The sequence below is a fragment of the Anas platyrhynchos genome, chromosome 9 (genome assembly GCF_047663525.1).
Source record: "Anas platyrhynchos isolate ZD024472 breed Pekin duck chromosome 9, IASCAAS_PekinDuck_T2T, whole genome shotgun sequence".
Taxonomy (NCBI): domain Eukaryota; kingdom Metazoa; phylum Chordata; class Aves; order Anseriformes; family Anatidae; genus Anas; species Anas platyrhynchos.
The window spans coordinates 10,354,467-10,368,475 of NC_092595.1; the positions used below are offsets into that span (position 1 = coordinate 10,354,467).

Below are 14,009 nucleotides of genomic sequence, written 5' to 3' on the forward strand. Positions count from 1 at the left end.
TTGGAGCAGGGACCAGGGCCTGACTGGTGCCATCTAAGCCGTGAGAGGCAATCTGGGGGAGCTGTGGGATGGGGTGCACACACCATGCAGCAGCGTGCTGTCATTTCACATTTATTCTGTTCATAACGGGTCAGGATCCCCGGGTCCAGCCGCGCTGTGCAGGGGCACCCCAGACAGACTCACCCGCGGGTGACCCCAGTCGCTCCTGCAGGTCCTGAGCAGAAAGCGAGACCCCTATTTTGCTGCCCCAAGCATCCCCCCCTGTAGCACAGACACCTCCCACAGCCCCCAGATGCGATGCTCCATGCCCAGCGGGCACGTGCCCGGAGCCCCCCATCCGATGCTGCCCCTGCCCCGGGTGGGCACGGAGCCGGGACCCCCGGGAGCGGCCACGTCTCGGTGCTGGAGGGGCTGCAGGGAGGCTACGGCTGCAGGGCAGGCTGGCTTGGAGCCCTGACCTGGGGTCTCTTGATCCTTATCTGCAAAGAAGGGACGGGACAAGCGGTGCTGGTTTTGCTACGAGCCCCCCAGCAGTGCAGCCCCTGATGCCCCAGGACTGGGCACCGCAGGGCAGCTCGGATGGACTCTGAGCCCCGGGACAAGGACATCGGTGCCCGGCCAGGCCAGCGCCACCCCACGCAGGGGACAATAACCCCGGGCAGACCTGGACGGATGGGTCGATGGCCTGGAGCCGTGGTTCCCAAAGCCTTCCCAAGCCGTGGGAGCGGGTGCTCTCTGCTCGCTCTGCTGCCTTCGTCAGGGCTGGGGTGAGGAAGAGGAGCAGGGCTGGGGGACACCGGGGGGGCGCAGAGCCACCCCAGTGACCCAGCATGTGCCCGAGCTGGGGTACGGGTGCTGCACGAAGCAGAGGCTGGGTTGGGATGCAGGGGGTGCTCACAGGAGAACTGCCGAGGCCTCCAGAAGGTGTCCTTGGTCCTAGGAGAGGGGCACAGAATGGGGACAACGGATCAGGGGAGCTGGGAGAGCCCCTGCCTTGTCCCAGGCCCCGGTGTGGGGAGAAGTGGCTGAGTATAGGGTAGGCAGGGCTGTGGGACAGGGATTTAAGGGAAAAAAGCCCCTGCTACTGCACACCCCCCCATTTCTTGCCCTGCCCCAAGTATCGGTGACCACACCTCCCTGCCCAACTCTTTCCGGGGGAGCATAAGTTTCGGTGGAGAACATTTGGATGGCATTCAAATTCGAGTCAAATGGAAAGCCCTTCTGTAACCGAGCACTGGGTGGGATGAGGAAGAAATGCAAATAATTTCTGACATGGGGGGGGGGGGGAGGAAAGGAAGCTGAAATCACCCCGCTGATGCTATTGTACCAGGTACCTGCAGCAGGGTGCCTTCCCCCAGCACCCTTTGCCACTTTTTGGGGAGGGATTTTCCACTTTTCCATCCTGGCAAACCTCTCCTTGAATCCCAGCCTCCATTCCCTGCTGCTCTCACACCCCACAGCACCCATCCCGTGTGGGTCCAGCCCCCGCTGCCCCTCGCCCCTCGCTCACCCCCAGGGCTCCCGGTGCCGGCGGCAGAGGCGCAAGGCGAGGCAGGCGGCGGCGAGCAGGAGGCAGAGCAGAGCCAGGGCCCCCAGCAGGATGCCGAGGAAGGCGGCGAGGCTGACGGCGAGCTGCTCACACCGTGCACCAGCCGGGGAGAAGATGGAGAAGGGGGTGCAGCTGTGGAAGGGATGGAGCCGAGGTTTGGCTGCGGGGAGAGGTGGCCACATGGGGTGGCCTCCACCGCGGTGCCACTGCCGCCTACCTGCACGTGGGGCCCTCGGGCAGGTGCCGGCACCGGCCGCCGTGCTGGCAGTAGCCCTTCTTGCAAGGGGAGATGCAGAGGAAGCCGGTGGTCCCCACGTAGTCCAGCTGGTAGCCTTCGTAGCCGTACAGAGCGCAGGAGAAGTAGTGCCTCAGCTCCGCCACCGTCACTGGTGAGAGGTGGCACAGGGTTAGCCCATAATTTGGGGTGTCCCTGGCTTTTGAGACACCATCCCCAAGCCCTCCCTTGGATAGGAATCACCACCAAGCCCCTTCCACCCCCCAGACCCCGGGGCACGCCAGGTGGCAGGGGATGGACCATGGGGACACCGCGGTGCCGGGGGCACTCACACTTCACCACGTCAGTGACGTTGTCCAGGTGGAGGTGCTCCAAGAGAAGGTCTGTGCCCACGTCCCGCCGTCCCCGCTGCTCGTTGAAGGTGCTGGCGATGGCCCCCAGCAGCTCCTCGTTCAGGAACTGGATCACGGAGCCGCTGCTGCCGTAGGCAAACTCGGCCACCACGGCGAAGGCGAAGCCAGCAGCTGCCCTGCGGTATTTTCAAAGATTTAGAAATTTGGGGGCTGGAAAAACAGATTCCTGGATGGCCCAGGGGGAGAAATGCCCTTTGTACCCCAACCCTTGCCTTGCCTACTCGACACTCACATGCGGGTGATGTTGGTGTTGCCCTGGAAAGCCTTCACCTCCAGGGAGCCCAGGATGGCCGAGACCTGTGCCGAGGGGTGTGTGGGGGTGAGCAGAGGGCTGCAGGCACCGTGCCCCAGCCCCGAGGGCTGCTCGGCCTCGTTCCTGCCTTGGGGACCAGCGGGGAGCACACGGGAAGGAGCTGCTGGATCCCTGGGGATGCCACAGGAGGGGATGCACGGGGTGCAGGAGGCACGGGCACCCACGCTGCAGCATCCCCCCGTCCCTGAGCCACCGTGACACCCCGTCCCCTGCCAGCTACGTACGGAGGCGTTGACTTCCCCGGCTGTGGCGTTTTGCAGCGCCCTGACCTGCAGCCTCACGCTCCTCCGGGGCAGATCTGCAGGGCAAAAACACCGCGGTGCCTTCTGTGCCCCAGGGCTGGCCGAGCTGGGACAGGGCACGGGGCACGGGCACCCACCTGGGCTGGCCGGGGGCCGAAAGTCCCCCCCTGCCACCAGGCAGCGCTGGTCGGTGAAGGCTGGGGGACACAGGCAGGTGGGCGCACAGGAGGAGGGGTGCAGGTGGCAGCGACCCCCATTGCTGCAGAAGCCCTCGGGGCAGGAATGGGACCCACAGGCTGTGCCACAGCCCGGCCCCTCGCCTGTGGGATGGAGCAGGGTGACACAGGGACACCGGTCTGCGCCCACACGGCTCAGGGGCAGGCACTGGTCAAAGTGCACTGCTCCATCCTCGCTGCTCCCACGCTGCGAGCCTTTCTTCTCTCTGCCCAGCCGAGCCTCAGCACCAGGCACCCTGAGCTGCTCGCCCTGGCAGATTTTGGGGCTGAGATCCCAAATCACACCCCAGGTTGCTATCACTCACCCTCCGCACCATCCAGGCAGGAGCAGGTGTAGCTGCCCACGGTGTTGGTGCAGGTGCCGTTCCCCGGACACGCCACCCCCTGCGCGCACTCATCAATATCTGCGGGGACAACGCGGCGTGGCACCGGGCGAAGCCTTTTGGCACCCCGTTCCTTCCCAAAGCCAGCCCTCATCACCTGAGCAGTGCCTCCCATCGCCCGTCAGGCCAGGCGGGCAGGGGCCGCAGCCGGTGAGTGGGTCGCAGCCCACCCCGGGGAAGCACCCCTGGGCGCAGGGGTCCGGTGGGTGCTGGCAGAAGGGACCCGAGAAGCCGTCCTCACACCTGCAGGCTGCCAGCTGCCAAGGGGACGGGGACACCGGCTTAGGGGACACGAGGATGGATGGATAGAGAGGGTGGCCGCGGCACACGGTGCTGCCCCGAGGTGGTACCTGCAGCGAGGAGCTGTTGACAGTGGCCGTGTCGTTGTAGTCGCACTCGCGGCTCGTGCGGCAGCTGCAGAGGGTGAAGCTGAGCTGGAGCAGGGCGGCGAGGTGCTGGGAGCCCACGGCCTGCAGGGTGATGCTGAGTGGGGCCGTCCCGCGGGGCTCCCACGTCAGGGTGCCGTTCTCTGTGGGGGACGGAGGGGGACACACGGTGAGGGTCACGTCCCTGTCCTCCCGGAGGGGTTCCCCCCAAAGCCCGGTGTCTGTGGGTTCCCCTTCCTTCCCTGGCTGCCCGCTGTCCCCATCCCTACCCGAAATGTTGAGCTCTGGGGAGATGTGGGGGACAAAGAGCGCGCCCGGCCCCTCGGCTCGGTACTGCCTCGTCACCCGCTGCGTCCTGAAGGCTGTGAGGGACGGGTCGCCAACGATGACGGGAGGGAAGGTGTCTGAGGAAACAGCAGCCCGGTGTGCTCACCACGTGGCCTTGGCATCTTTTGGCTCTGCGTCCCTCCTGGCCAGGAGGGGACAGACCCCAGGCAGGTGTAGCTGTGACCACCTGCCAAAAATCCCCCCTAGATGGCAAAAAAAGCCTGGCGAGCAGCCAGACAGGCAACGCAACTCAAGACCTTGGTGGCATCTCTCCTGCTGGTGGCATCTCCCAGGCGTGGAGAAAAATCCAAGACCTTGGAGGCATCTCTCTTGCCTCGCATGGAGCCAGGGGACCCAGGGAGCTGTTATCCATCCCGTGCCCTCGTGGAGGTGAGGACCTGCTCCACTTACTGAGCGCTGTCTTCTTCTCCTGGAAGTCCTCCACGAGGCTCTGGGTGGCCAGGCCCAGGGTCACGTCCCCCGTGCTCAGCATGTCGTAGATGCACTCCTTGCTGCCGCGGCACTGCGAGGCTGCCTGCTGGTACTGGCTTTCGTTCTGCCGCAGCCGAGACAAGAAGATGGGGGTGAAGTTCTCCGGTGCAGCCAGGGGCTGGGCGAACAGGCTGCGCTCTCCAACAGCCCCTGCAAGAGAGCACAACTGGGTAGGGCCTTTGGTTTTTAGCTTTGTTCTCTTCAGGGGTGGTTTACACAGAGCAATGAAGAGACCAAAGTGTTCCCAGGCACCAGTCTTGCCCAGACAAGTGTCCAAATCTCTCCAGCCAAAGCGTGGCCGGAAGGTGCCGGAGCACGGGGATGGCCAGGGAGGATCCCCAGCCCGGCCTTACAGGTCATCCCGTAGCTGAAGATCTCCTCCTCGCTGCTGTTCACAGGGATGCTGGTCCCATTCGGCATCTGGAAGTCATCTGCAGGGTTGTTGTCCCACACACCTGTGGGGGCACCACTGCAGGATTGGGGTCCCCTCTCCGGTGCCGCCCAGGGACACCCAGAACCAGGATCCCACAGCCTCTTCCACCCGCTTTGGGGTGGAAGGGGACCTTGCACCCTGGCTCTGTGGCCATGTTGGACGAGAAATGAGGCTGCTGTGGCCCAACTGGCGGTGCCCTCACCCAGGAGGCCCTTGGTGGTGTTGTGGTACCGATCCGGCAGGCTGCACACCACGCTGAGGAGCCCGGCGCTGGCTGAGATGGAGATGGAGACGGTGCCATCAAAGGTGGCCGTGATGGATGAGGCGTTGACCAGCAGCACCCCAGGGCTGTAGTGCACCTCGGCACCCATGTCTGCAAGGGGAGAGGAGCACAAGGGGAGAGCCCACGTCAGCCTGGGTCTGAAATGATGCCTTTGAATTTGGGGATGGGAGGTCTCCCCATCTCCCCCTGGCCAGGTTCCTGAGGGATGGGGACACCCCTCAGCCCCCCCAGACACACTGAATGTTTAACGCCACATCCCGCTCACCTTGGGAGTAGGCAAACTGGATGGTTTGGTTGTTCAGGAGGACTTGGATGTCACCCTGGCTCCCCAAAGTCCACTCAACCTGCAAGTGCCAATGGATGTCCCCGTCAGCCCCTCCGCTCGTCCCTCCCCACCTCCTGCTGGGGACGTGATGTTACACCTTGTCCTCCAGCCCCAGCAGAGATGTTCAGCCCGGGGCCGTGCCGGCACGCTCATCACCCCAGAAAATGCAATATAATGCAGCTGGGGTGGTGGTGTGGGTGAAGACGGTTAGATGCTCAAACCAGTTCCCGGGTCTCTCCTACTCACCGTGGTGGTGGTGCTGGAGATGTACTGGGCAGCGAAGGCCACGAAGTTGGTGGCCTGGGCTGTGCCAGTCCGGGCCGTGCGCCCTTGCAGCACGAAGCTGCTCCGGGCATCGCCGGCCAGCAGCAGGACAAAGTCCCCGAGGCCATTGAAGGTGTAGGTGAGGCCATCCAGGGTGGTGATGTGGGGGTCCCCGAAGGCGCTGGCTGGGGTGCGAAGGAGATGGAGATATTTTGGGGGGAGGAAGGGAAGCGAATGCTGCCGTCATCGCATGGAGGAGGGCAGATCAGAGCGCACGGCGATCTCCATCAGGATGCTGCGAAGCATGGGCAGCCCTGCCTGGCACGGGGACTACGCATGGCCGTGCCACCCAGCCCAGCACGGAGGGACCCCAGGGACTCACCGGGGGTGGGCGGCAGGTATCCCTCACAGCCGGTCCTCGGTCTCTTCTCGGCAAACCTGCTGCAGAACCGGGGCTTCCCCACGCGCCGGCAGCACCACTCGAATGCCTCCAGCTCCTCGTCTGTGGGAGGATGGAGGATGAGTGCTGGGGGTGCGGGGACCCCGCTGTGCCCCTGTGCGCACAGAGGGACCCCACGGGTGTTTTAGGGAGCACTGTGCCCTCTTACCAGCCGTGGCATGGGTGGGAGGCCTCCAGGCTCGCTCCTGCCAGCCCTCCAGCAAGCTCGTGCCTCGGTACACACAGCGCACCCCAGCTCCTGCCCGGCTGGGGGACGCGGTGCGCAGCACCCTCACGGTGCTCTCTGCTGGGTCTGAGCCATCCCATGGGGTGGCAGCCACCCCGGCTGCAGGAGGGGATTCAGCCCCATGCTCAGCACCTCTGCTGCGGCGGTAGCGGGGGTCCAGCTCGGCCTGGGGCCGCGAGCAGGGGCAGGGTGGCAGCTCCGTGCTCCAGGTTTTTGGGGCAGGCTGTGCCTCCAGCCACGCCAGGCACCGCAGCCGGTAATTCACCCGGCCGCGGCTGTCCAGCCGGTACAGCCACAGCCCCCGCACGTCTGGGGGGACGACAGGAGAACAACACACCCATTGGAGCTGCAGAAATCACCAAAAACCCCACAGGGGGGTCCTGGTGCCATCCGTCCCCCCACCAGCCCCGGACTGAAGGTGCCGTACCGGTGCCAGGGCTGCGGTGCTGGTCGGGTCGGTACCTCACTGCTGGTGGCTTCTGAGTCAGCTCGTTGTTTCGGGCATACCCATCACCGCTGCGTAAAGAGAGTGGGTTTGGGGTTAGGTTTGGGCTGGGGTCTCCCTCCCACCCCCCTATCACTACTGCCTGCCCAGCGGGGCGATGGCTCGGCACAGAGCGCATGGCCGGGTTTCAGGCTGGGGGGCTCCGTGGGTTTTTCCTGCCAGTTTGCAGAGAGAGGGGTTAAAAGGGATGGGGTTGGGCGAGGTGGGAGCTGGGCTCTCCTGGGGAGGAGATGCCTTGATGGCCCCAGCACGGTGGAGGAATATGGGGTGTCCCAAAATGCAGGGCACCTGGAGAAGCCGATCAGCACGTTCCCAGCTGCCAGCCCGGCGTAGTCCCAGAGCATGGCACCGTCCTGGTAGAGCAGCAGGGCGAAGGACTGGTTCCCGTCGGTGGAGAGGACAGCCTGGTACGTGCTGGTCTGCAGGAACCCACACGTTAGCACCCCACAGCCTCCCTCCCCTCTCCCCAGAGCGCACACCGAGGATGCAAATGTAAAAATACACCATGCCCTGGTGTGGGGCTGGGCAAAACCAAGGCGAGACCCCAAATACCCATCCAGCTGGGCTCTGCCGTGCCCCATCCATCGCTGATTGCTGTCCCCTTCGTCACCTGGGCATCGTCCTGCTGGGACGGGTACGCCGGGGCCTTCTCCCACGTCACCTTCAGGGTCCATCTCGCCATGTATGGGATTTTCAGGTATTTCTCAATTTTTGCCTCCACATCACGGACGAGGGGGTCTCGGGTAGAGCCGAGGGTGAGGTATTCCTGATTTTCACAAGGGGGGGTCAGTGGGTGAGGGCTGACGGGGGCACTGGGATCTCCGGGTGCAGGTCCCCGGTGGCCCTGACCTGGTACCAGGTGGTGCCGATGCCCCGTGAGAAGTCAGCATCCTCCCAAAAAACGGCCACCATCGGCAGCGCCTCGTGGCCACTGAACCCCTGGGCAGGCGGGTTGGGGTTGGAGGGGATGACGTTGTCCGTGGGTGGGAAAATAATTTGCCCGTTGTCTGTAAACTGACCAAAATCACCCATTAGGCGCTGGCACCTGGCTCCCCGAGCAGTTCCCCTTGGCCTGGGGGGGGATTTTAATCCCTACTCTGCCCACGTGCGAGTAGAAAATGTCTATTTTAAGCTGGGAAAAAATAACATTCGGATTAAATTAGGTTTCTGTTCCATTTTTGTGTCTCTGTGTGTCGTGTTTTTTTTTTTTCCTTATTATTATTATTTTTTCCTATGGAGCTGTACATCCCTCACAGAAACTCACGTAGAGGGAGTCCCGCAGCGCCTTCCCGAAGGGGAACCCGATCTCCGGCTTGAACAAGGGGGAATTGAAATCCACCGCCCGCTGGACGCACTCCCTGTCACCTCCCTCCGTGCCGAACGGGTACAGGGACACCGCCGGGCCTGGGGCGGGCAGGAGATTAATGGAGAAGGTTAAAAATGAGCAACTTCTGCCCCGGCTTTCTCGCAGCCAAGACAAGCACGCCCTCGTGCCCTGGGATGCGATTTTGGGAATGATGGAGGATTTTAGGAATGATGGGCGCGGGGCGAGCCCCTCCAGGGAGCCTTTCCCCGTGGGTGCCCCCGCCCGCCCCGATGCTGTCACGATTTTTAACCCAATTTGGTCTTGGGTGACTCAAGCAGGGCTCGCATCTGGAGGAAATGAGCCACTTGGGTGACTCCTCCAATTTTGGGCTGGAATGCCGTGATTAACGAACCCGGCGCGCTGTGCCCGGCACGTCCTAAGGCACGGGGGGGGGGAGCGGGTGCTTAACCCTACAAACCCCGCTGCTTTCTGGGTGGGATTGGGGCAAAATGTGAGCGGGTACTTTGGTGAATTCGCTCACTTCGGCTGTAAAGGTTAAGGGGAAAAAAAAGCCCGAAAAGGAGGAGCAGCCCCCTCCTCTTCATCGCCCTAAGGAGGAAGAAAATCGACTTACCGAGCCCGTGGCTGGGCTGGGGCTCTGGCACGGGGTGTCCGTGGCTGGAAGTGGTGTGAGCGGGATTCCTCGGTGTGGTGGCCGGTCCCCTCTGTGTCCCCAAGGCAGGAGTTGTACCAGTGGGGCTGGTGGCTGCTGGCGGGGTCCCTCTGGCCACACTGGGCACGGCAGCAAATGCAGGGCTGGCATCGTGGCTCGTCACCCTACCTGGGCTGGTGGGGACATCGTGGGTGACAGAGGGGGACCGGGTGCTGCTGGTGGCCTCGGTGGGGGTCCCAGGGGTGCCATGGGGGCTGTATGGGGCAGAGGTGCTGCTGGAGGTAGTGGAGCTGGGTGCTGTGACCGTGCTGGGACTGGCAGTGGTTATTCCTGCTGCTGGACTGGTGGCACTGGTGCTGGGTGTCACAGAGGATGCCACCACCACCAGAGTGGTGTCCCCGAGCACAGGAGGGGACACGTTCACATCTGGCTCCACCGTGCTGTGGCCGAGGACAGGGGATGGTGCCGTGACCAGCTCCGGAGCTGTGGGTGACACCGTCCCTGCCCCTGCCGCAGGATTTTGGCTGCCCGGTGACACCGCGGTGGCCCTGATGGTGCCTGGCTCAGCACCCCCAGCCACAGGGGTGGGCAGAGTGGGGGGCAGCCCCACGGCCCTGTCCCCCGAGGTGCCCAGGGATGTGTCCGTGCGCACTGCTGGCTGAGCAGCGCTGCTGGCTCTGGAGGAGGGTGACCCTGATGGAGTTGTCCCCACGGAGGTGCTCTCGCTGCTGGGTGTAGCTGTGGGGGCACCCCCAGCAAGGCTTTCATATGGGGTCGATGAGAGACTGCCCTGGGAGGGCAGGAGGGGAAAGCTGGTCGGTGGCTCGGTTTTGGGGATGTCGCTCCCCGGGGTGGGTGGCTCTGGTGATGGCCCGGTGGTGACAATTCCATGGCTGGGAGCTGTCCCCGATGGGCCGGTCCCCACTGCTCGCCCAGCGGTGCTGCCATCGGGGTGGGCAGTGGGGGCACCCAGCGCTGGCAGCAGTGTGGCTGGGGACATTGGGGATGTCCCCGATGCCACCTCCGGGGGGCTGCTGGATGGGGACACCCCCTCTGCCATCCCCGCGGTGGCACTGCTGTCCTGCGGGATGCCTGCCCACGGTACCCCAGGGGTGCTGAGTGTCCTGGGCACCCCTGGAGCAGCTGGGGTGGCACTGGAGCTGCCATCCCATGCCATGGTGGTAGTGTCGCTGCTGGTTGGCGATGCTGTGCCCATCTCTGCTTCACTAATTGGAGTTTTGCTAACGAGGGCAGCTGGCGGGGTCCCGGTGCCATACTCCTGGAGGGAAGGCGTCGTCTTTGCTCCATCCATGAGGGACAGGGACGTGGCCACGCTGGGGCTGGCCGGAGGGGATCTGTCCCCATCCTCCTGTGCCGTGGGGATCCTGGGGACTGGAGAGGAGAGCTCAGGGGAGAGGCCACCCCCAGGGGGTGACACAGCAGGGGCCGTGCTGGGGACCTGCCCCGTGTCCCTTGGTGTGGTCTCGGTGTGCAGGGCAGCAGCGGCCACCAGCTCAGCCTTTCCTGGGGCTGGAAATGGCACGGTGGGGACGTGCTCCGTGGCGGTGACATCCAGTGCCATGGCTGGTGGTCCCGGGGCCGGCGTGGTGGCACGGGGACGGGTGGCAGGGTTGGATCCGAGCAGCCCAGCTCCAGCAGTGCCGGGGGCTGGTGTCCCTGGCTCCGCAGCCTCGCTGACACCAGCAGTGGCAGGAGGAAAGGTGCTCGCTGCCGAGGATGCTCCCGGGGGGACTGCAGGTGGTGGGGTCCTGGATCCTTCTGTGGCTGTCTGGAGGGGATCCCCGGTGGCTGCTGGAGCAGTGGGGTCGGTGACAGGGCCACCCAGGGCTGCTGGTGGCTCCACGGAGCGGATGGTGTCCCCAGGGGAGGCCAGCGAGACGCTGGCTGCTGTGGCAGGAGGAGAGGTGGCCGTGTCCAGCTCCGGGGTGGCCTTTTGGGACAGGAGCACGGTGGTTGCGTGCTGCTCAGCGGGGCTCTCGCTGATAGCAGGGGGCGATGTCCCCGTGCTGGGTGCAGCAGGAGGTGGCACGGTGCTCCACGCTGTCCCCAGTGTCCCCTCTGCGGTGACAGCGCCGTAGGGCTGCGCCAACTCACGGGCATCACTCGCTCTGCTCGTGGCTGAGGAAGGCGCTTTTGTCCCCAGCTCTGGTTGAGCAGCAAGGACAAGTGGCACTGGTGGGGACAAAGCTCCGCCTGGTGCTGGGACGTGACCTGTAAGTGCCATGGGCACGGTCCCTTGCTCTACAGGGACAGTTGTCCCTGGAATTGGCTCTCCAGCGATGTTCTCCAGCCCCCTGGACACCTCCAGAGTTTGCTCAGGAGCAGTGCTGCTGCCTGATGGCACCGTTTCGCCCGTCCCCTTCTCGGTGGGGACAGGTGGAGCTGGGGACAACGTGGCTGTGGCTGGCCCAGCGGCGCTGAGAGCCACCGTGTGCCCTGCTGGAGGGACACTGGGCGGGTGGCCACCAGGGCTTGGGGAGGAAAACCCAGCCCCTGCCTGGGGAATATCCCGCGCTGCCAACCCCCCCGAGAGAGCTGCTGTGCTGCTGGGCTCCTCCTGCTCCTTGCTGGGGCTCGTGGGGACCTGTCCTGCTGCCACCACGTCACCTGCAAGGAGGGACAGGGCGCTCCTCCCTGCGCCCAGAGGCGTGCGCGTTGTGCTCCGCAGCGCCGGGACGAGGTCCCCGGCAGGCAGGGACCCGCTCCGAGTGGTGTTACCTGACCTGTCCCCGGGGACAGAGGGCTGCTCCGGGGGGCTGGCTGCGCTGCTGGGGGACACCTGGCACATGCCCAGCGTGGCCACGGTGGGTGACACGTCCGGAGGCAGCTCGGCGCTATCAGCCCCGCGGGAGATGCTGCCCGGCTCTGCTCCTGCTGCCCCTGGCAGGGTGTGCAGGTGAGTGAGGGTAGGATGGGTGAGCCAGCCCAGTGCCGCATCGTGGTTCCCATCCCTCCTCCCCACCGTGCCCGGCTGCTTCAAGAAGGTGTCCCCGTGCCACCAAGAGCTGCCCTGGCACCGCGGATGGAGAGCGAGGCGGACACGGGGTGCTCGCGCCTTCCCCTTGTGCAAATCCCCATCTGATCCAAAAACCAATGGAGCATGAACGCCTTGCACCAGCACTGCACACTTGGAAACAGGGTCGGTTTCGGGACTGCTGGGTGCCACCGTTCGTGGCTCCAACGAGCTGACCCCACAGCCTGTCCCATGCCCCTGTTATGGACACCGTCACAGCCCGTCACCCGTGACCCCGATGGGATCGGCCACCCCAGCACTTACCCAGCAGCACCCAGAGCCCCCAGCTCCAGAGCGGCCACCGGCACCCCATGGCGTGGCAGCAGCAGGCTCCCAGCGTCCCTGGCACCTCCCGTGGCTCCTGGTGTCCGCAGGGAGTGATGCTTTGGGGCGGCCCCGCCGGCGAGCACTGCCCCGTGCCAGCCCTCCTCCCGCTGCCACTGAGCCACGTGCCCTGCCCCGGGGCACCCACAGCTCCCCCATTCCTAGAGGGTGGCTGTGCCCCAGCCCTGGGGACGTGCTGGTGCTGGGGGACACCCCTATCCCTTGATTTAGCCACGGGGAGGCTTTGGGGTCTTACCTAGGGCGACCCCACGGATGGTACCCCAAGGTTGGGGGCATCTGTAGGGTCGATAGCCACTGGGGGCTACCCGGCGGGCTGCAAAAGGACACGGGATGGGGAGAGGGGCTGGGGTCCCTAGTGCTGCTGGGAGGGGGTGCTCCCCCCAGCCCGGCACCCACCCCTCCCTGTTTGCTGCCACGTCCTGGCCACGCTCGGCCGGGCAGCCGATAACCCCTGGCACCCGTGGGCTCACCGCCAAGGAGGAACAAGGAAGGGAGCAGCTCCCACCGCCTCGGGGTCTGGCGCTGCTTAACCCTTGCCCATCCTGGGGGCACGGCATCGCCCCCCCAGACCCTGCAGAGACCCGGTGGTGCTCATCCCACCCTGCCCGACACCCGTGGCCGTGCCCTACCCCAGCGCACTGACGCTTTGATGCTTGTGGACGATCCCTGTTCATGAAGCACCCCAAAAAAATCCAGTCCTGGATGCTGCGTAAGCCCACCTGCCCAAAAGGGACCCCAAAAGGGTTGATAGGGGGCTGTCTGGGGATGGGATCAGCACTCGGGGCACCCCAACTTTGCCCCACTGGCATTGCGTTAAGGGCTGATGACCTTAACGGAGTCCTTGCGTGCGGGGGGTTATCTGCCCATCGGAGTGCATCCCATTGCAAACACCCACGCAGATCCGTGCCGGGGGGGGGTTGTTCTAACATGGGCTGGGCCGTCCCCTGGCTCGCAGGTCACCTTAAACCAGGGGAAGGACGGCGAGACTCACCCTGGCGTGCAACAGCCCCCCGGGACCTGGCAGGAGTGGTTACGGTAAAGAAATGTTTGCTTCCTCTCAGGGCCTGCTCCAGCTCCGGGGTTTTTAAGGGGGTGGGAGGGGGAAAACAAGTCAGGTAAGGTGTTGCGCCTCTTTCCCTTCATCGACACCCATCCCATGTCGATGACATGTCGTGACAGCTCTGGGGGGGGAAACTGAGGCACAGGAGAGCCCCAGCAGCACCGTGCATTCAGGTGCCCAAGCACCCGGAGAGCTTGGCCACCAAAGTCCCCCCCTTGGTGCGAGGTGGCACCGGGGGGGGAACCCATTTAGGGGAGGGGGGGATCCGAGACATATTAGGGGTGCATGAGCAGCAGCACCCGGGGCTTGCGGGGTGCCAGCCCCCCACCCACCCACCCACCTCCCCGGCACCTGGCTGCGGCTTGGCGGTGCCACCCGGTTGCACAACGCCCCTCGCGTGGGTGGGGGCGACGCAGGGCTCGCCGCTCCCTGCCCGGGCATGAGTCACGAGCAGGCTCCCGGCACATCTGCCGCGGGGCGCGGGGGCGGCTGGAGCCACGGGGAGGGGAAAGGGGGGGA

The 14,009-nt window shown here is 65.0% G+C and overlaps 1 protein-coding gene across 3 annotated transcripts; it reads right to left on the reverse strand.

Annotated features, from left to right (window-relative positions):
• Positions 1 to 95: 95 nt before the first annotated feature.
• MUC4 (mucin 4, cell surface associated) lies at positions 96 to 13,058 on the reverse strand. 3 transcript variants are annotated; one of them, XM_072042623.1, is made up of 27 exons: positions 12,350 to 13,054; positions 9,013 to 11,952; positions 8,337 to 8,476; positions 7,922 to 8,086; positions 7,683 to 7,838; positions 7,361 to 7,491; positions 6,995 to 7,083; positions 6,490 to 6,876; positions 6,264 to 6,383; positions 5,864 to 6,066; positions 5,558 to 5,636; positions 5,212 to 5,382; positions 4,930 to 5,031; positions 4,496 to 4,726; positions 4,027 to 4,161; positions 3,722 to 3,900; positions 3,469 to 3,628; positions 3,294 to 3,392; positions 2,890 to 3,072; positions 2,735 to 2,808; positions 2,430 to 2,494; positions 2,117 to 2,313; positions 1,767 to 1,935; positions 1,511 to 1,681; positions 899 to 936; positions 665 to 762; positions 96 to 479 (listed from the first exon to the last, which is right to left on the reverse strand). In XM_072042623.1, exons 1-27 carry the CDS (start codon positions 12,396 to 12,398, stop codon positions 423 to 425), a joined length of 6,588 nt encoding a protein of 2,195 aa, XP_071898724.1. In that variant the 5' UTR covers positions 12,399 to 13,054; the 3' UTR covers positions 96 to 422. The 3 variants fall into 3 exon arrangements, 2 of the variants coding, with proteins under 2 accessions (XP_071898724.1, XP_071898725.1); XM_072042624.1 differs by lacking the exon at positions 7,922 to 8,086; XR_011811489.1 differs by lacking the exons at positions 96 to 479; positions 665 to 762 and having other exon boundaries at positions 1,511 to 1,709; positions 12,350 to 13,058.
• Positions 13,059 to 14,009: the final 951 nt, after the last annotated feature.

Coding starts and splice junctions, on each gene's coding strand:
- MUC4 (XM_072042623.1), bottom strand. CDS start 12,398: ATGGGGTGCCGGTGGCCGCTCTGGAGCTGGGGGCTCTGGGTGCTGCTG. Junction 3,901..4,026: donor CCCAGAGCTCAACATTTCGG/GTAGGGATGGGG, acceptor CGTCCCCCACAG/AGAACGGCACCCTGACGTGG. Junction 2,809..2,889: donor TCGGCCCCCGGCCAGCCCAG/GTGGGTGCCCGT, acceptor TTTGCCCTGCAG/ATCTGCCCCGGAGGAGCGTG.